General features: G+C 37.9%; 1 protein-coding gene across 1 annotated transcript; it reads left to right on the top strand.

Moving 5' to 3' along the window:
* The first annotated feature begins 1,550 nt into the window (after positions 1 to 1,550).
* camk1ga (calcium/calmodulin-dependent protein kinase IGa) lies at positions 1,551 to 19,980 on the top strand. Its single transcript, XM_030419571.1, has 13 exons — positions 1,551 to 1,662; positions 5,196 to 5,307; positions 11,841 to 11,966; positions 12,754 to 12,828; positions 13,256 to 13,394; positions 13,615 to 13,738; positions 14,284 to 14,359; positions 14,777 to 14,889; positions 16,255 to 16,333; positions 16,443 to 16,530; positions 17,318 to 17,652; positions 18,897 to 18,993; positions 19,099 to 19,980. The coding sequence occupies exons 2-12, from the start codon at positions 5,222 to 5,224 to the stop codon at positions 18,958 to 18,960; spliced, it is 1,305 nt and encodes a 434-aa protein (XP_030275431.1). The 5' UTR covers positions 1,551 to 1,662; positions 5,196 to 5,221; the 3' UTR covers positions 18,961 to 18,993; positions 19,099 to 19,980.
* The last annotated feature ends 447 nt before the right edge of the window (positions 19,981 to 20,427 follow it).

The following is a 20,427-nucleotide window of genomic DNA, read 5'->3' as shown; positions in this document are numbered from 1 at the left end:
GGATAAAAAGGTGATATCTCTGGTTCTGCTATATCGATTTTAGTTATTTATTTTCAGTTGTCCATTATGAGTCCAACGGCGTTACAGTAGTGCAATGTTACACCAGTGGACTGCTTTTCAAAACATCGCCTTATGTAGATAACATTACCCACAATGCAAGTGACAGCACTGGCAATTTCGAAAGACCTCTGATCTGACCTCTCATGTAGTCGAGTGTAACTCTAATGACCTCAAGGCAAAGACAATTTAGTTAACGCTTCTATGACATGTATTGGTTTGCATTAGATTTATGTGCATGCTAAAGTAGTTACGGAGTGTACATACATGGCTCATGTTGCAGCACTGAGTATCTTCAGGGTGTACATACTGCTGAAGTGAAGCATGACTCAGTGGAATGCTTAAACAGTTGAAATTCACACATGTCTTTTCTGTATGATTTTAGTGTACCAAGAACATAATGCTGAAGTAAAACCGGGGCTGTCTGCACATCTTAAGCTCATGACTGTGGACATGACAGCACATAGGATGGTCAATGTCACAACAACAAGACAGAACAAAGGAGGAAAGAACACACACATTGTAATTAAAACAAGTCTATTTTGCGCAATGAAAAAGGAAATAAAGATAAATGCAAACTAAATAAGACAAAGACAAACAGAGTGAACAAAGACTGGCTGACAGCCATCAGTTTGTGTACATGCATCTTCAGCATGGGGTTACATTTAAAGAGCTACTATCCATGTGGTAAGGTGATGTAATCATTATCGCAGGCATGCTGACTGTATGTGTATGAGATAATCTCACGTAATATTATCGTTGTGCTGTCTCAGTGGCTGCTGCTCCAGGTATTAAGTATGAGGGTCCAGTAGACTCAAAATATGTTGACTACAGAGAAACAGATCTGGAAATGAGTAAACAACAGACCCAGTTATAATGAGCAGTTAGGAGAGAATTAACACACAATGTATTTAATCAACTAGGCTGTACTAAAAGTAACCTGTACACTCCTGTAGCTGGTGATGATGAAGTTTAAGCACAACCAAAGAATAATGCTTTTTTACACAAAGATTGTTTTCCTTTGGCTTCAGTTAAGTTCACCACCATTCACTACTCACCTCTCAATTAAGACTCACATTCAACATGAAAAGTAAAAACTTCTGACATGTGGATACTCTTGAAGGTTGATATCTGCTGGCTACATCTGTGGTAATAATTAGTATTGATATATACTGATGAACAGGCCTCAAAGTGGTTCAACTTGCAAGGGAAAGAAAACCATTAAGTCAAGTAACTGATCAAACAAAAATGCCTCTTGTGCTGCTTGTTATTCTTTCCCAGTATGAGCTGGGGTTTTATATAAATTCTCAGATTAAATGTCTCCGTCTTTGAACTGAACAAATAATAACTTTATTGACTCAACTAATTAAGTAAAAGATGATATTGGGCATTTGGAATTGCAACATCTTTGTAAGAGTCATGGCGTAGTTTCCTAAAGTCTTTGAATGCAGCATTTTGTTTGACTGCGTAGACTGACGACATGAATGGACCTGGCCCCGCCCACTGGCCCCGCCCCCTGCGCATGCACAGGGGCAGCCACCTGAATCAGTCAGGTCAGGTCCATCCGCCGGTACCTCAAGTCAACATCCACACACCGCTCCTCAGGTAAAACAGTCTACTAATGTTTATTACTCGTTTAGCACCAGAGTAGGCATTGTATTGGCATGTTTAGGCTGTTTGGATAAAATCAATTTTATATGACTTTATGTGACTGAACTGACTGACTCAGAAATATGCATTAAGCTCACATAACTGGTTGTGTAACAGATGTTTAAAATCTAACCATCAATTTAGAGATGACAAAGTTGTGAAGAGGACACGAATTAGCTCTTGATGTCCGCTGATCATTTCTACTCCATCCAGTAATCTGTGGAGGTGGACCAAACTGGTAGGCTAGTTCTTTAAAACTAACCACATCTGTTGCACTCAGATGAACAGCCAGAACCTTTATACAGGCTTTACTCTCTGCTACAGTGTGTTCTGGTATCTGGTTTGTGAAATAGTTAAAGGACAAAAACGATTAAAACTAGACCCCTTAATTCAATTGTACGTCTGCTTTAATTTGTTTTTCTTACAAAATTCAAATGAAATGTTGTAATTTAATTACGAATGTAAGAAGAATTTAGTGAATTTATACAATGGTTGAATTTCATCAAAGCTTTTTACTTAATCAGAATGTAATATCAAAACATGGTATTCTAATGCAATTGTATGTAAGGCTTTCATGGGTTTGTATTGGTGTTGTTGTTTGTGAGACCCTTACCTAAGACAATGTTTATCCTTATGTTCTCTGAAATGTTAATATTAAATATGCCCATTATTTTCTGAGATATTACTTTCATGATGTACAACCCAGTATTGGTGCATTTTAGCCAGTATTCTCTGGAAGGCCAGGGTTCAGTGGCCTTTCAAAGGCAGAGGATATAAAATGACCCAGTTTTAGTCGAGTCAGGGAATCAGCTGCTAATCTGTTCCTTCAGCAGACACAAGGAGGGAGGGCAGAGGGATGGCTGGAAAGATTAGCTAACCACTGCTATTTACCTCTCTAATCCTCTGCCTTTTTGAATCCTGTGTAACTGATAGGTACAAATGGGCTTTACCCATGAAGGACTGACCTCAGTCATGGACATGAAACTGTTTATGCAACCAGAACACACGGTCTTAAAGGGTTGCGGAACAGGCGGAGGTTAGGGAAAGGCTTATATTCTCCTACTTACTTATATTTTCAGGTATCTTTACATCGTGGTCGGGGCTGTGCCCAGGATCTAATAAATGCAGAGGTTCTTCTACCCCCCAGAAAGATTTGAGCAAAGAATATTAATAAAGCCTGAATTCTCTTTTTAATTTTTATTTGGAAAAAAAAACATGTATTTTTCAAACAGAAACTTTCAATACCTAAAAAAACTTATATTCAGCATCATGACTCTGCATTTCCTCAACCCATAAATAAATGATGGAGGGATTATTTATCTGGCTAAAACTAGTTAGAGGTGTAATATGTAAGAATTGGCCAACAGTTGAGTCTGCTCCAAACAAATAGGGGGCAATATATCACGAGAGTAATGGCTAACTGCTGCTAACTGTTGCTACCTTTCGCCACTTAGCTTAGTTAGCTGTGCAGGTAGCCATTGTATTAGCTGACTGATGAAGAACCGGGGGAGTGTTGGTGTTGTTTACTATCAGACTATCAACTCTTGAGGTACAAACTGGCTAAGAGCTAGCAACACAATGCATAGACGCTTCACATTTTGTTGAAAATGTCAGTTAATTTTTAAAAAGCTTTCAACTTAAATTTGTATATGTTGCACCTTAAAAAATCTCCATATTATTAATAATAATAAAAAAGTATCCTGGAATTAGCCTGTAAAATACCCATTAATGTGGAATGCAAACTCGCCTCAGTTTCCTAAAATACCCAGAGTCCCTTGAAGAAATACAGAGGACATGACCTCAGTGTCTTTGTAGCTGCAGCTGATTGGGGTTGGTAACTTATTGGTTACCGTCCACCGACAATTATTTTCTGTATCAGTTTTTTGTGTTAGATAAACTGGCACACAACCCAGCTTACCAGAGCTCAGCACAATATCTATTTACGTGCATATGTACAATAGTCTTTATCTGACCAACAACCAACAAACTCAGTGTGATATTGATAGTGATATTAACAGAGAAATGCAGCAAATCCTCACATTTAAGAAGCTTGAACAATCTGAATAAATGACTAAAAAGATGAAAGATAAATAGATCATTAAATGTTTAGCAGATTCCTTTGCTGTTCATCAAGTAGCTGGTTAATTGTTTCATTTCATCTATCCAAGCAGTCGTCAGTGAAGATACAGTGACAGCGTCTTCCCAAACAATCTAAATGATTGATGTAGAAAGAACTCATGTGAGCATTTTCTGAGCTGCTGCCCTATGAACTGGATTCTGCAGTCTCAGGTGTTAAAGTCATAATGCTGCTGTATGAAGACAGTATCCTAATGGCAAGAGGGGATTTCTATTTTTCCATGCTGCATATCTCCTACAGAAAAAAACACATATGACAATGTGTGACTCAGGCTGAGAGCATTTCAGAATAGGATATAAAGGAAAGAAAGCAAAAGTTATTGCACTTGAAGAGAGATACTGAAGCTATTTATTCTGCATATGACTGTTTTCCTGCAGTTGGAGGCCTCTGAGCTGTATCAAATTTAAAAGAAAAAATGTGATTGTCACAATTTAAAGCATTTGTTCACCCCAAAATAAAAATTAAGTCATTGTCTACTAGAGGTGTGAAAAGGTCTTACCCATGAGATGTGGACATGGACGATGCTGCATCAATGCAGAGACAGAGAATACTGGAGGAGTCTGCAGCCTATGCTGATTGTTGATTGTCCAGCCTCAGCTGGAAGTTACTTCTCAGTGTTGCTCCCATGTGGACATTAGTCTAATGTTACTGATGTAGGAGGGATGTAGAAGGGAGGCAGAGATCATCTGAGAGTGACAAAAAAACTCTGTAAAACGGACATGGCAGAGCACATGTGGGATCTTAAGAGACATATTGTATCACCAGATATCACCAGATGAGCTAAATGGAGCCATTTCATGTTTGTTTTGTTTCCTATTTGTTTCTTTACATTTTAAGTCTCCAGCTACTGCAGTTGTTTAGCAGAATGCTGTAATGCTGTTTCACTGTGACGCTCCAGCAATGTTTTGAGGACTACAAAACTTCTCCAGACTTTACATCAGCATGGGGGCGAGGAGATGATGACTGCATTTTCATTTTTGAGTGAATTTATCCTTTAATCCGCCAGAGGATTCCATTTTGATTCTTTATACAAAGATACAGTGCATCAGATCTTTCTTACTCTGCCCATGATTTTATCTAATTCAGTTTTTAATCATTTTTATACTTCCAAACACAGTTCAGAAAACGAGTTCCAAACTTTAGTGGTATTTTGATATGTAAGGGACAGAGACATGTTAAAGTGGGCGCACAGTACTCTGAACAAGAGTTTTGTTGAAAAGAGAAACAAATTTATGTGATCAACTTAGAATCATTGCAATGAAATAAGCTCTGGTGGCTTTTTAAGAACATGATTGGACCCAATTTCTCAATGCTTTAACCTTGATGTTAATTAATGTCATCTATGCTTCAGGAGTCTACGGCAACGTCAGAGCCGACATGGGGCGAAAGGAGATCATCTGCAGCTGGAAGAAAAGCACCAGTAACATCAAGGAAGTGTTTGACTTCAAGGGGAAAATGGGATCGTAAGTACCGATGTTGAGATTGAAGACAGATGAGATATACATGGTAATTGCCACAGAGGATTACAGCCAGTGTAAAAAAAAAAGATCAGACTTTTTTTTTCACAATTCTGACTTTTTTCTCAGAAGACTTCAGTCTCAGAGATTAAAGTCAGAACCCAAAATACTTTTTTTTTTACAGTGACCCTAATCCTTCTCTATAGATTGCTCAGTTACCTTAAGAGAAGGACAAGTCCTGCATGTAAGTGCCAAGATTCATTGACAGTTAAAGCCAGTCTTTGGCTGTTGAACAAATGAGCTTTTTGTCATTTGGACAGGTGTGTTTGATTTGTGTTCATGGGCAAGTTTTATGATATTCACAAGCATGGAGGTATGACCATTGTGACTAACAACAGATTGTTTTCCAAGTCTGTGATAAGCACAAATATTCATGTTGACTGTCATGGTGTGGTGAGGTTAATCATCAATCTACTTAATGGACTACATTACACCGAACAGTTATATGACAGTTTATCAACTATAGCTGATTTCATTGTCACACAATGAAGCCATTTAATGCAAACGCATTTGAATAAGTGAACAACAAATACACTCTGAAACACAAAGTGGACACAACTGAAAATGGCAGGTGCAGTTGAATTTGCAAAAGCATCGTTTCTGCATTGAGCAACTGTTTTAGTTTTGGTTTTAGCTGTTTTAGTCTCCTCTTGAATGTGGAGATTTTCAGATTCCAGATTTGTATAATGGGTCAGTACTATGAACCAACATCAAGAATGGGATGCACATCTTTGTTGCAGCCCCTAACCTGGTTTCACTGACTTTTAATTCATTGTGTGCACATTCAGAGGGCTGTCACTGGATTGAATTGAATGATGGGGGGACTGCTGTCTTTCTCCTAGCTGCCAGGTTCAAATTGGCCCAAAGGCTGAGGATAATCCCTTTCATCACCTCCCTGAGAGCTAGTTTTATCAATGTAGCCTCTTACACAGTCTGGGTAATCTGCTCTCAGCTGAACCTGCTAGTTGAGATCTTTTGTTAACCTGTTTGAAGACAGGATGCCCAAACAGTTAATCATAAAATGGACGTAGTGACAACTTTGTAGTAAAAGAAAGTTGATGAATTATGATATTAATATTGACACTGTGTGTAAAGTGCCTGCAAAATTTCAGAACTTATTTAGATCTTAAATGACAATTTAATGTCAGCTAGCTGTGCCCATGTGATACCTGAGTTTCAGTACTAATACTAAGACATACAATGTCACTTAGTCCTTAGTTTGCTGAGTCTAAATCTACAGGAAGCTGTTATTATTTCTATTAAGTGGTTAGTTTAAAGTCAATTTAGCAATCACGAGAAACATCACTTGACCTGTGAACAGTCGTGCAATGTCTTCGACAGCTTGTCCCATACACTTACTTAACTAATTAAGTAAAATACTTAATGGATGGACAGGTCAACAAGCCAAACCTGGCAAATATCTTTGTAGATATGGCTTGACACAAGCAGTTTGGAATCAAATTTAAATACACCATACAATTGATAAAACTATGTTTCAAGTAACAAAACACATGAACAAATAAACCAGACTGAACAAACAGTTGGTGTCTATATAGAATAGTATTGAATAGAATAGAATAGAATCACTTTATTGATCGCAGACTGGGAAATTATTTTGTTACAGCAGCGGTGGGTCCGCAAAAATGTGTGTATATATATATATGTGTATATATATATATATATATATATATATATATATATATATATAAATAAATAGAATATGTTATTTATAGTAAATGACAACATACAAATAAGATAAATATAAATAAATAGCAAACTGTATTTATTTTCAAAAGTTATTAGCTTTATCTGCATTATTTCCAGTAATGGAGGAAGAGCAGGTTGGCTTCATATCACTGGACAACAGAATGACCTACAGGTGTTGCCTCCTAAGAGTTGCCCTGCAGCGTCAAAGCTGCTTAAAACACTCCGTCCTCGACTGGCTGTGAATGAGTCGGGCTTGTGTGTGTGTGTGTGTGTGTGTGTGTGTGTGTGTGTCTGAGGTTCCTGAGCAGTGACGTCAGAACAGCAGTGCCGGAACATCCTAGCACCACTTCATTATAGGATTAAGAGTCTGACTGTCTATATTGGTGTATAGGTGGACTGAATGTACTGTATATGAAAGGTGGTTGTATAAGCAGATGCAGGTGTGTGCTAAGGTGTGTGTCAAGTGATTGATTGCTGTGTTTTTTCTTTCAAAAGTACATTCTCCTTCAAGGTAGAAAATACATTTAGAACAGCATGGCTGCAGAACAGTCAAAGTCTCAGCTGATGATGAATTGAAGGCCTATTAAAGTAATACGGTATGAAGGGCTGTAGTGTTGTTATAAGGTTATGAGAGTTGATGAAACTATTTAAGAGCAGATAAGCTCCATTCTGAGAGTTTTGGATCAAAAAGGGCTTATTTCCTGCTCTTGCAACTGAGAAATTGGATCAGAAATGAGATGTACATTTCAATAAATGGCATTATTTCAGAACAGTACACGGCAAGATTTAACAGCATTTGCAGGTCTTGGGTCTGAGGTGTTTTAGAGGTCAGAGCCTCAATATCATTGGTTCAGATGCTTGATTCACTGGCCAAAATGTAGGATTACATCCTGGCTGCTGTCTGACTGTGAGCCTAAAGAAAAAGGTGTCATGATAATAACCTGCCATATGGCTGGATTACATGCTGTTGTTAGCCATGTCAAGACTGCCTGGTATAGAATGATTGAGTGACTGAGCTATGATTTTTTAAAAGTGGTCTGTTTCAGAAGGTTATATATGTCTTTGATCAGAGGTTGGTAGGTATTAACATCAGATCTATAGGTCTGATGACTGCACAGTCAGTTAACTGGCAAACTTCATCAAGTAATTCAAGCAAAGTTACATGTACATAGCAGAGTTTCATATAACTGATATTTTATCATTTACAAAATGCTAAAAGGGTCTGGGTGTCATCAGATGATCTGTAATTTTAACTAAGCAAATTCAACTTGCAGTTCTTTCCTTTGTGCAAAAAATGGAAGTTACGTGCTGCTTCCTTTAACCCTCTGGCCTTGTTCAAATTCACTACCCTCTCAGCTTGTTCGTGGCCAAAAATGGACACCAACAGATTGAGTCTGTAATTTTTTTGATTTTGTATGTTTTTTTGCTGCTTTTACTGCATAAAATGTTAAATTTATAGCAGTTCTTGTCATAAGTACAAAAAATTCATTCATTTTTAATTTTTTAACCCCTCAAATGCCAATTTGTTTGCACAATGCGCTTGTTGGAAGACTACCACAAAAATGACCACTGCCTATCTTCTCAGTGCTGCTGGTTTTTCTTGTATTATCAATAACACAGTCTGAGATATGTAAGTTGATTAACAACAACATTGATTATTATGCATTGTTATTTTTGTGCAGGGAAGGCAAAGTAGATAAAACTCCCTCTCAGCTTGTTCGTGGCCAAAAGTGTCCACCTCCTGTTTACATTTCCAAAATGCTATAAAACTAATATATGTATATATATATATATATATATATATATATATATATATATATATATATATATATATATATATATAATTTAAAAAATTTGAAAAAAAAAATGGAATTTTATATATATATATATATATAAAATTCCATTTTTTTCCCCAATTTTTTAAATTTGCATCAGTTCTGGTCATGAAAACTAAAATTTCATTAAAATTCTGAATTTTAACCCTATAAGTGCCTATTTGATCACATAATGCTGATGATTTATAAGGGAGAATAGCATTAAATCACCATGTTTTTACAAATAATACATGCTACCTGAATTATTCTTTAACCATCATTGCAGCTTAATGTGTGTCAATAATAAGCAGTATCAATGATTTTTATGCTTCATTAGTTTTTTGTGCAGTGACAGAAAAAACATAAAAACTCCCTCTCAGCTTATTTGTGGCCAAAAATGGCCACCTCCTGTTTGCTTACAAACTGCTATGCAAACACTATATACTGAAAATATTTGCTTCTTTTTTTGAATTTGACATCAGTCCTGAACATGAAATCCAAAATTTTAATCAATTCCAGAATTTTAACTGGGTGGTTTTCCCATGTACATCTCCATCCTCCAGGCATAGGAGGTTGCCACATCACAGGTGAACCAGATTTTAATGCCATACTTTGCAGGCTTGTTGGGGATATATTGTAGATGTCAGTGGTGTGCATGGGGGGGCAGTGGCCCAATTGCTGAAAAATGCACACTAAAGTGCCCTCTTTGGTGCCAAAACGCGTGCTAAAGTGCCCTCTTGGGAGCCAAAACGCACGCTGAAGCGCCCTCTTGGGAGCCAAAAGGTGCATTAAAGTGCCCTCTTGGTTGGCAAAACACCAAACTGCCCCCTTGGCTGGTTAAAACATGATAAACTGCCCTCTTGGGTGACAAAAACAGGCGCTAAAGTGCCCTCTTGGGAGCCAAAACGCGCGCTAATGTGCCCTCTTCAGTCACGAGAACGCGCTGTATGTGCCCTTTTTTTGCTTTTCGCCCCTGCCTTTCAAAAGGTCTGTGCACGCCACTGGTCGAAGTCCACAACGACCTATGCAGCAAGTTTATCATTCCTGAAGCGTCCTGGGTGGGAGAGCCTGTCATCAAAGCAGATGTTAGCGCTGATCTGAGTGAAGCTGTAGAGGGGCATTGTAGCACAAAACGTGGCCCGTCCTGTCTTGGCATCCCACATGCCATGTGTTGCTTCATGTCTTGAGCGGTAGACGCCAGCCAGAATCAGAATCCCAATGTAGACTCTCATCTCCACTTCATCCACCAATCCTCACACCTTCGCCTCCCATGCAGGTTTGTGTTGGTGCACAGGAGCTGAATGATCTCCTCTGTAATAAAATGGTCAAAGGCAGACCTCAGGTTGCTGATATGGGCAACTGCATACAGGGTGGGCCCTGGGGTGAAACCAGTGGATACTGGATTGTGGTGCAGGGTCTCTTCAGCAGTGGGAAACCACATCATTTTCCCATGACGAGACATCCACTCACCCGCCAGCTCCTCTGTCTCTGCCATCAGCTGATCGGCCTCCATCGCTGTGTCTGTACCGTCCTCTTCCCCTGAGGAAGAGGAATCAGGCACTGGCTGGAAGTCGTCATCAGTGGTGTTGCTGTCATCCACTGAGGAAGGTGTCCCATCATCTTCAGGAGAGGACGTGTCCTCATCTTGGGTAGAAGATTTCTCCTCCTCAACCGCAGAGGATTTCTCTCCATCTTTACTCTCTGAGCCAATCACATACTCAAGTGCTTCAGTCAGGGCATATGACCTTCTCGCCATCTTGCCAGATGAAGAAGGATCTGGGAGCTGATAGGCTCACTTATAGCATTAGTACTGACTGCACCTGCAAAAACTCCAGGACAGATTTATAAACAGTGTCAGACTTTGTTGTTGTTTCCCCAGAAGCCAGAGGTCAAGATGACCTGTGATCCTTTTTTTGGAGAGCAGCTATATGAGTATGTAAGGGCTATTGTGTAGTTGTGTGTGGCATTTTTTTATGAAAAGATCAAAGTTACAGGTGTTTTCAACCTGTGCATCACAGCCAGGTTTGCCTTGGAAACTCAAAGCTCAATAACCTGTACCAAGAGAAATTCACTGAAACTTGGAGGTATGATACACTGTAATTTATGTCACTTTATCTTGCTAATACATATTTGCAGGCACATTTTTTTTCCATGCACAAACACAAATCATTACCTGACATCCTTAGGATCACACCTATGTCAAAATTGGAGTGCAGGAAGCCATCATACGCCCCTAGTGGAAACTAAGAATATTAACTGAAATTGCTCCCTTGCCCAAAAATGGACAAATGACATAATCTGGTAGAAAACATTAAAAACTAACATTTTCAAGTGTTGAGTTTAGAATGAGAGCCATTTTACCTAAATTATATGATTTTATACTGTAAATCACAAGGAATTAAAAAATGTAGTTTTCATGGGTTTTTTAATTGGCCAAAAGTGTCCATGATAGAGCCATAAGGTACAATTGTAGATATGCAGTATAATATTGACATATTTAAAGAGCAGGTCTTGAAAATTTAAAAATCAGACAAAAATCCAGACCCTTGGGATATATCATTCCATATGCATTAACACAGCTAAAATGATCAACAAAAAGGAAGTGAGGTGGACACAAATGGCCAGCATAGAGTCCAGAGGGGTTTACATAGCTTTTGGTCTTGTCCTGTAACTAAAACTTTCTGGGATGGCATTTCAGCAGAGATTAACTTAATTTTCCATCAGAATGTAAACGTTCAGCCATCCCTTTTTCTTCTCAGTGTGAACAAGAGGAGGAAAACCCTTGTTACTTCCAAGGAAATGTATATTTGGCAAAGATTGTCAAAGCCACAAGCATGTCGCTGTCTTAAAGTAAAGGAATATTAAACAAAAACTAGTGCTTTTAACCTTAATGGTAATGAAAAATACAAAGGACCCCCTAAATTTGTGTCTGTCTGTGTCTTTACTGTTTTTGTGCAGGGGGTCTTTTTCAGAGGTTTTTATGGTGAGAGAGAAGAACACAGGACAACTGTATGCCCTGAAATGTCTGAAGAAAAAACACCTTGCTCATACCAACCTGGAAAATGAAATCAATGTACTAAGAAGGTAACGCATGCTCACACACACACACACACACACACACACACACACACACCGGGCTGTTTAATGGCAACACTTGGCACCAAAATGTTAAAAACATAGCATAGCCAGCAGGTCTTGCGGTATGGTTTCAGCAGTTCAATGCCCTGCTGCCTGCCAGCACTGCTTCTCCAAACTGGCGTAGAACTGACAGCCATCTGCTGCAGGTAACACACTGACGAGGGATAAGTACCTCATACTGCCATCAAAAGATCTACTATGACTTTAAGTCCAAACCTGCAATAGCACAAGTTGGAATGTTACCACTGATCATATATATGAAGTCATTTTCAAACACAAGAGTTACCCATACAGGATGAAAAAACACAACAAAATAAAAGTTAAATAAGAACCAGTTTGAGAAGCTGTGAGTAGAAAAAGAGAGAGGTCAGTCAACCCAATGACTTCCTAGTAAATAGTGTTTGATATTCATATTATTTAATCATGTAACTGGTCAGGATTACTTTTATCTAATAATTATTAACAACAACAACAATTTACAACAGTTTGAAAATGTTTTGCCCTACAGTAGACAGCAAACCTGATCACCTACATTAGTTAAGCAGCTACTACACAGTCAACAACAGCAAGGAGATAAAAAAAGGACAAGTCCCCAGGCTCGCACATAAAAACAAACATTTTGACTTCTCAAATTAGGAAAAACATAATAAACTTTATAAAATGCTGTCAATAACAAATTCTTAACTATTTTGGTTTTCCAAGTGATGCCTCACCCACTCTCATACTATTTCAGGATAAAGCACGAGAACGTGGTGGGACTGGAGGACTTCTATGAGAGTCGAACGCACTATTACCTGGTCATGCAACTGTAAGTGGATTCATTATTATCGTCTCATTTTCCACATGTAATTACTTAGGAAGAACAATATTGACTGCGCAGCACCTGTCCATAATGGTGAGCTAGTCAGCTAACTGTGTATTATTGAAATACACCAGCCAGTTATCTGTATAACTGTCTCAAGTGAACAGACATTCTTGTGAGTCACAGTGGATCGTGACATATTGACATACCCTCCTAACATAACATTAGCCATGCTAATAACTGCTGCTGACATGTTCATCTGTAGCACTATAGGCCACCCTACACATTATTGGCCCAGTTTGATAGGCAACAGAATTTTATACTATACATGTTGTAAGGGGTAAGCTAAGAGGTTCTTGTCCTGAAAATCACTGAAGACACCTGCCCTAGGAAACACTGATGATTTTCTTTGTGTATTTGTGTTTGTGTGTAGGGTGTCAGGTGGGGAGCTGTTTGATCGCATTTTAGACAAGGGGGTGTACACCGAAAGGGATGCCAGCATGGTGATCAAACAGGTGCTGCAGGCCGTCAGCTACCTGCATGAAAACAGCATTGTACACAGGGACCTCAAGGTGAGACACTCAGTCACTCACACACACACGTTGACACAAACATTTGATTGATTGATATATTTTGTGATTCTTTGCTAAAAATAACCCTATTACACTCTCTCTGTCTCTCTCTCTCTGTCTCTCTGTGTGTGTGTCTCTCTCTCTCTGTCTCTCTGTGTGTGTGTCTCTCTCTCTCTGTCTCTCTCTCTCTGTCTCACTTTCTTTCTGTGTCTCGGAGTAGCCTGAGAACCTGCTATACTACAACACAGATGAGAACTCTAAGATCATGGTCAGTGACTTTGGTCTGTCTAAGACGTTGGAGCATGGTGTGATGTCCACAGCCTGTGGTACACCAGGATATGTTGGTGAGTTATTGGGGAGGGGCATGCACATACAGTCCCCTTCAATACTAGTGGAACAGCGAGGTCAATTCCTTTATTTTTGCTGTACACTGAAAACATTTGGGTGTGACATCAAAAGATATAAGACAGGAGATCAGTATGCCAGCTTCCATTTCCAGGTATTTACATCCAGATCTGTTACAAAACTTAGAACATAGTACTTTTTGTTTGAACCCTCCCATTTATTCAAACAATAAATAGCGTTGAATGTCTACTCTCAGTTTCAGCTTTGGGTTTTTCCTGTGCAGACTGCATTTATAGTTAAAAAGATAACCACCATGAAGACCAGAGAGCTGTCTATGCGAGAAAAGCAAGCGCTTTTGTAGATGCAAACCGCTCATTAGCAATAAGAATAGAAAGGATAGATAGGAATTTTGCAAAAAGTAAGGAGACGAGCCTCATAAGTTCTGGGACAAAGTTTTATGAACCAATGTAACAAAGATGAACCTTTACCAGAGTGATGGATAGTGATCTTCTTGCTCTTCATGATGTTGTGTGTCATTCTACAGCCCCTGAGGTTTTGGCCCAGAAACCCTACAGCAAAGCAGTGGACTGCTGGTCCATCGGAGTTATCACGTACATTCTGTGAGTTCTGTTCTCTCACAATACCATAACACATTATGTTACTGTTCATAAATAGTCAAGGCAGACTGTAGAACTGAGTCAATCTATTAGTTCTAGAAATATTGTCCCCACTCATTTGTGAATATTATGAGTTTTATAAATTTTTTTTAATCCAAATTTTTAATTCAGTTGGGATTGTGGATTTGTGTTATATATTACAATACCCATGAGCCTCAGTGTTTGAGTGTTTGCAGAGAAACTCCCACCAGATTTGTGAAACCAGAACGATTGTATAATTAGAACACTCAGATTCTGTAACCAGGAACAAAACGTGACAGCACAAAGGTGCTGAAGTCATCCAAAATGAATCCAAAACTCACATGTAAAGGATTTACAGGCAGTAGATGAAAAGGTTCTATGGTTGTCTCTCCGTTGCAGACTCTGCGGGTACCCTCCATTCTTTGAAGACAATGAAACTCGTCTGTTTTCAAAGATCATGCGAGCTGAGTACGCTTTTCATTCACCCTTCTGGGACAACATCTCTGAGCCAGGTATGAAAACAGCAAAAAACATTTGACATCTTTAGTATTTTACAATGTGTAGCAATCTAGACTGACCGCTCTTTTTTCTTTGGAGTTTGATTCTTTTTAAACACATTTAAATTCAATGCTAATCCCAATGACTTGACCAAAATCTCAATAATCACAAATTCACTTGACTCAATATTCGAGTGAATTGAGACTTGGCTTGAATTGAGATTTGAAAGCTTGATGAGCTTAAACTTACTAAAGTATTTGGCATTCTCCCACGTAAAATTCTGAGCACCTGTCATCATCTTTGTGACACCTATGGTGTTAGTGCTTGAGTTACTTAGTAGGACTTGGTTTGTGACCTGCCTCGAGAGACTGAAGTTCAGCCGGGGTTGTTTCATGGCGGTGACAAAAATAGTGTCACTACTATGTTTAACCTCAGTGTTAGTAAGTATAGATCAGGATTTGTTAATATATTCCTCGAGCTTAATCTAATTTAGACCAGCAGACCCTCTGAAATTAAGTTGAGTAGCCTGCCTGTGGGATTAAATTAGCTGCTCTTAAGAGACGTCAGATGTTAGGGTTGAGTATGAAAAGTGAACAGACTGATGAAAAGAAATGCAAATAATGCAAATAAATATTTGAAAAAAACATTACATTGCAGGACCTTCTTCTACCATTTCCTGTTTTATTTCCTGTTGTGTAGCTGCAGCACCAACACAGTGCTGCCACCCACTGTTACATAACCTCCAGTCCACCGAAACAGAAAATGGCCACAGCCAGAAACACACATCACCTGGAAGCTGTATACATTTATTTTTTAAGTAAAAGTTATTGCCATATTAGGTGTGAAGAACAGACAGGTTGTGTTTTTCTCCTCTTAACATGATTGTCAATGAGAATTGCTTTATATGATGACTTGGATTTTGAAAGTTTGGAGTGAGGAAAAAGTTAGGGAACCTTTTTGCTTGTATTTACCTCGGCCATGAAGGTTACGTTTTTGCCATAACATTGCTACATTACAACAGCACTACATGTTATTACATGCTACTACATGAGACTACATCACATTAACTACCAAAACATTACTACCTTGTCACTGTATTTGGTTCGTCAACAGTATATTACATAAAAACTACTATATGGATTTCCGTGAAACCTGGATGATGGATGGGTATCTCTTCAGAAAAGATCCCATTAACTTTTGGTTCAGATACGTGATCAGGAGACAGATCCAGGCGTCCTCAGGTGCTTTGGATCAGTAACTGTTGGTCTAATAGTAACATATGTAATGTCACTGTTCAAATGTTTTTTTAATGTTATGCAGCACTTGCGAGTACTGAGTTCTAATCAATACTAACAGCTGTCCATGCCATGTCTCATCAGCCAAAGACTTTATCAGGAACATGATGGAGAAAAACCCCAAGAAACGCTTCCTCACTGAGCAGGCACTCAGACACCCCTGGTTAGTTTTTTCTCTTTGCACGCACGCACGCACGCACGCACGCACGCACGCACGCACGCACGCACTTCTGTCTTTTGTTTTCCACATTAACTGTTTGTCTCGATTGCAGGATTGCTGGAAATGCAGCTAACGGCATCGACATTTATCAGTCTGTCTGTGAACAGATGGAGAGAAACTTTGCCAAATCTAAATGGAAGGTAAGTGACAAGCCAACATACTGTAAAATGTTTGATCTGAGCTGATGGTCCATTCTCTTTGGCATTTTATTCAGTTTAAAACATTGACAATTTACACTAATCCAAATTAATTAATGGATATTTTTTAAAAAAACAAAGAAACAAATCAAATCTACTTTTTTCTTCATGTTTGATTTGAAAGTAGATTTGACTGCTTTGACAGCTGACTTATAATGAAGGCAAAATATGAAACTATTTGGAACTAAGTGTGTTAGTATTTTAACAGTTGCAAAGTGGATGATGTTGCAGGAGTGTTGGAGAAGTTTATATGCACATTTTAATGTTTCTTACACTATGATAACATGTTGCTGTATTTGGAACAATCATAAATCCAAGCTGACCCCAGCTGCTGTTCTTTTTAACAGGAAAAAACCCAATGTTTTCAAGCCATCTTTAAAGCTTACAGGGGAAAGTAATTTAGACCAAAGTTACAGTGACCTAATGTGACATAGTTTTGAAGCTCAAGCTTCAACTACAATATCAAATGTGAACACTTGAAGCACCAGTATCAAGTATCCTCAAATGCTGTAAACTCTGTGTTGACACTGTTAATGGCTATCAAGAATGTCACTGCATTTGACGTGTTAACATTTAATTACATCATTACAATTTCCAAACTGTACCAAATTTCAGTTATTCATGACACAGTCACAGAGGTTAGAGAGGTTCATCAGAGCTTATTATGTAAAGTTGATTGTGACATATTATTGTCCTTATCAACTTGTTTCTTTGTGTGCATTTCCAACAGCAAGCCTTCAATGCAGCCTCAGTAGTCCACCACATGAAGAAACTGCAGCTGTCCCACAGTGAGTCCTCCCCGCTACCCCTCTCCATGCCCCACATCCTTGCACAGTCCTCCACCCAGAATGACATTGAGATGCTGGGACGCTGCCACGGTGAGGCTGACGGCCTCGACCCAAATGGGAATCCCATTCATGCCGCCAGTCTTCTATCCTGCAGTAATTCTGAGTCAGGCGGAGGTGTCTGTCACAGTGAGCCAGGCAACACCCTCACTGATGATGAGAAAAGACAAGTCACCAACTTCCAGTCAGAGACGGCCACTCCTTTCAGGCCATCCAAGAGGTGAGAACTGGGCACATCAAATTTACCAGAAAAACAAAAAAAAGCCATTTTTTAATATATATATCTATATATATATATTTATATATATATAGATATAGATATATGTATATATGTATAGATAGATAGATAGATAGATAGATATATGTATTTGTGATACATATGTGTATATATGTTAGTATTATTATTAATTAATTAATTAATTTATAAGTATACTCTAGAAATATCTTTGCTTTTTGAATAACGAAATTCAATTTGGCTCGACCTGCAAATGGCACCCCCTAAAAAAACTGTAGAATTAATTGACCTAATTTTTGCACATTCAAAAAACATAGTACTTTCTTAGTAAAACATTATTTAAAACATCTACATATTTGGACATAAGGATGCCTATATCGTGTATATATAAATAATACACAGTATATGCTATAATATAAACGTTCAGTTACAATTTTGAAACATTACTATTTGGTGACTGAGATTAAATATTTCAGTAAGCAAGATTTAATGTCTGTTAGTTATGAAGGCTTTTTAACGTCATAATATTGTTAAAGTTCAATCATTTTCTGAAAGCTGTAATTACACAATATATCATTATTGTTTAAATGCTATAAAAGTACATTTATATTTGTAAGAATGCAGAATATTTGATTTTTATTGATAATCTATATACTATATACTGATATACTGAAGATGTGTATTTTTCCACGTAATTGCAGAGAACATCTCCATTGAGCTTGATTCACCTTATTATTATGTGTACTCTATAGTAATGGCCCACTGGTAGATGTAGATATACAGTAGATTAGCTTTTAAAAATGAACATATTAACTGGGCACAATCAGAAACATATAAAGATATTATATTAACATGCATCCCTGGATGCTGTGTTTTGTGCATTTCTCTGGGTGAACCCGCTCTTTGAGGATTAATGTTTTCCAAGGATAGAAACTTTTATAGATCAAGTTGAACAGCAGTAGTACTGGAAAAAGCAATGACTTACTTTATTATGGTATGATAAAGATTTTCTTTAGTTTTTGTGAACATTTTCACAATGACTCCACAATTGTCAGTTGCATCCTTGGCAACCTCCTCAATTTTTTCACTGTGTATACAATTTTAAAAAATACCTCAACCCAGAGGAAGTCAGTATCATCAAAAACTATAAAAGTGTCATTCGTCATCATTAGATTACCCTCCATCATTGTTTTTATTGTAATGAACCACCATTGTGTGATGTGTTGCAGTCTGGATGCTGTGGCTCAGAGGAAGGACCAGTCGCTCCAGTCCGGAGTGTGTTCTGTCATGTGATTGGCTGGCTAACCTGAGATACATTTCAAGCAGGTAAAGAGTAATCTCCCCGTCAGAATTCAGATGTTGACTGTACATAATAACAACTGAACTCAGCCGGTAACTAATATGTTTTCAAAAATCTCTCTTTTTTTTTAGTTTGTCTCTTGGGTTGAGGGCCTTCTGGCATCCACCTTGGTATGAAGGTGTTGATACATCTGCTGCTCAGCTTTATCATGTCTGTTGTGCTTCTCTGCTGCAAATAATATGTTCCATCTACGGAAACTTACGGTATCTTACACTTGGAATGACTGTATACAGGCAGTGAACACCACATTAAAACAGACACAAGCAAGAATTCATACATTTAGAATTCAGGCAAAATTTCTTTCTTAAAACTGTTATTATCTTTTGTATGTTACTCAATACCATCTATTAAAATGTATTTATTTTCATAGATTTAAGTGATATATGCAATGTGAAAGCAAATTTATGATCCCTTTTTTTTTTAGACCGACTTGGCTATATTATGAATTCTAATGGCTTTTAAGTTTCAATAAAGCTGATTAGCTTTTTCAGACACTTAAGGGTCACATCATTTGTATGCCCTACATATCTTAATAAAGTGAATTACTTCACATTAACGATTGCTCACAATAACACAATCTGGGTATGTACCTTTAACTGTAGTGTTTGGACATTGCAGGCAGGTCCTTGGATGTGTATTATTATGTTTCCATTTCTGATTAATTATTATTACGATGATGGATCATAAATCCTACCTCCACTTTATGTAAAATGCATGAGATTAAACTTTATTTTGAAGTGGAGTCACTGACAGATAACAATCAGGTGTTTGCTGTGTTTTCTGTGACATGTACACATGCTGCTCTCTTGTTGAAGAACTGAACTCATTAAGTGCCACAAGCTGATGTAAAGATGCTGAACACAAGTAATGTCATGGATTATTCTGAAATCACAAATGTAGTGACACATCATGTTTTTGTATTATTTTCTCAATAAACATGCAGTAACTAGTCACCCTGATTCTTCTTGTGTTGAATGAATAGCTACAGTACCATGCTGGGCTCTCCCATGAAGCTGTCCGACAAAAAATTCAAGTATTAAAAGGCTTTTATTTAAATACTATAGATTCTGCACAAAAAGATGAAAAACAGACAAATAAATAATGATTCACCCCGTCTCAGGTTCTGACAAATACAGTAATAGTGGTGAAATGTTCACAGTGAAGCGTATCGCTGCTGATGAATGACTTTATGTTGGCTGTGCAGGGCAGTCAGGGCTCTGGTCTTTTTCTCAGTAAAATGCCAAAAGTGATAATGAAAACAAAAAGATATTTATGCATACTGTGTTTGTCTAATCAGTAAAAAGAACTTATCGTACTGTCATTAAAGATTAAGAATGATAAACTTTGTAACTTAAAGGGACAGTGTGTAACGATTTAAGTTATTTATTAACTCAAATCAA

This window comes from Sparus aurata, chromosome 6 (genome assembly GCF_900880675.1).
Source record: "Sparus aurata chromosome 6, fSpaAur1.1, whole genome shotgun sequence".
Classification (NCBI taxonomy): Eukaryota; Metazoa; Chordata; class Actinopteri; order Spariformes; family Sparidae; genus Sparus; species Sparus aurata.
Note: the sequence above shows the minus strand (reverse complement) of the source record. Positions and strands in the feature narration are given on the sequence as shown.

Bases quoted from the DNA above. Each gene is read 5' to 3' on its own strand.
- camk1ga (XM_030419571.1), top strand. From the start codon at position 5,222: ATGGGGCGAAAGGAGATCATCTGCAGCTGGAAGAAAAGCACCAGTAAC. The intron at 12,829-13,255 runs GTAAGTGGATTC...GTTTGTGTGTAG, and splicing joins TATTACCTGGTCATGCAACT to GGTGTCAGGTGGGGAGCTGT. The intron at 13,739-14,283 runs GTGAGTTATTGG...GTCATTCTACAG, and splicing joins TGGTACACCAGGATATGTTG to CCCCTGAGGTTTTGGCCCAG.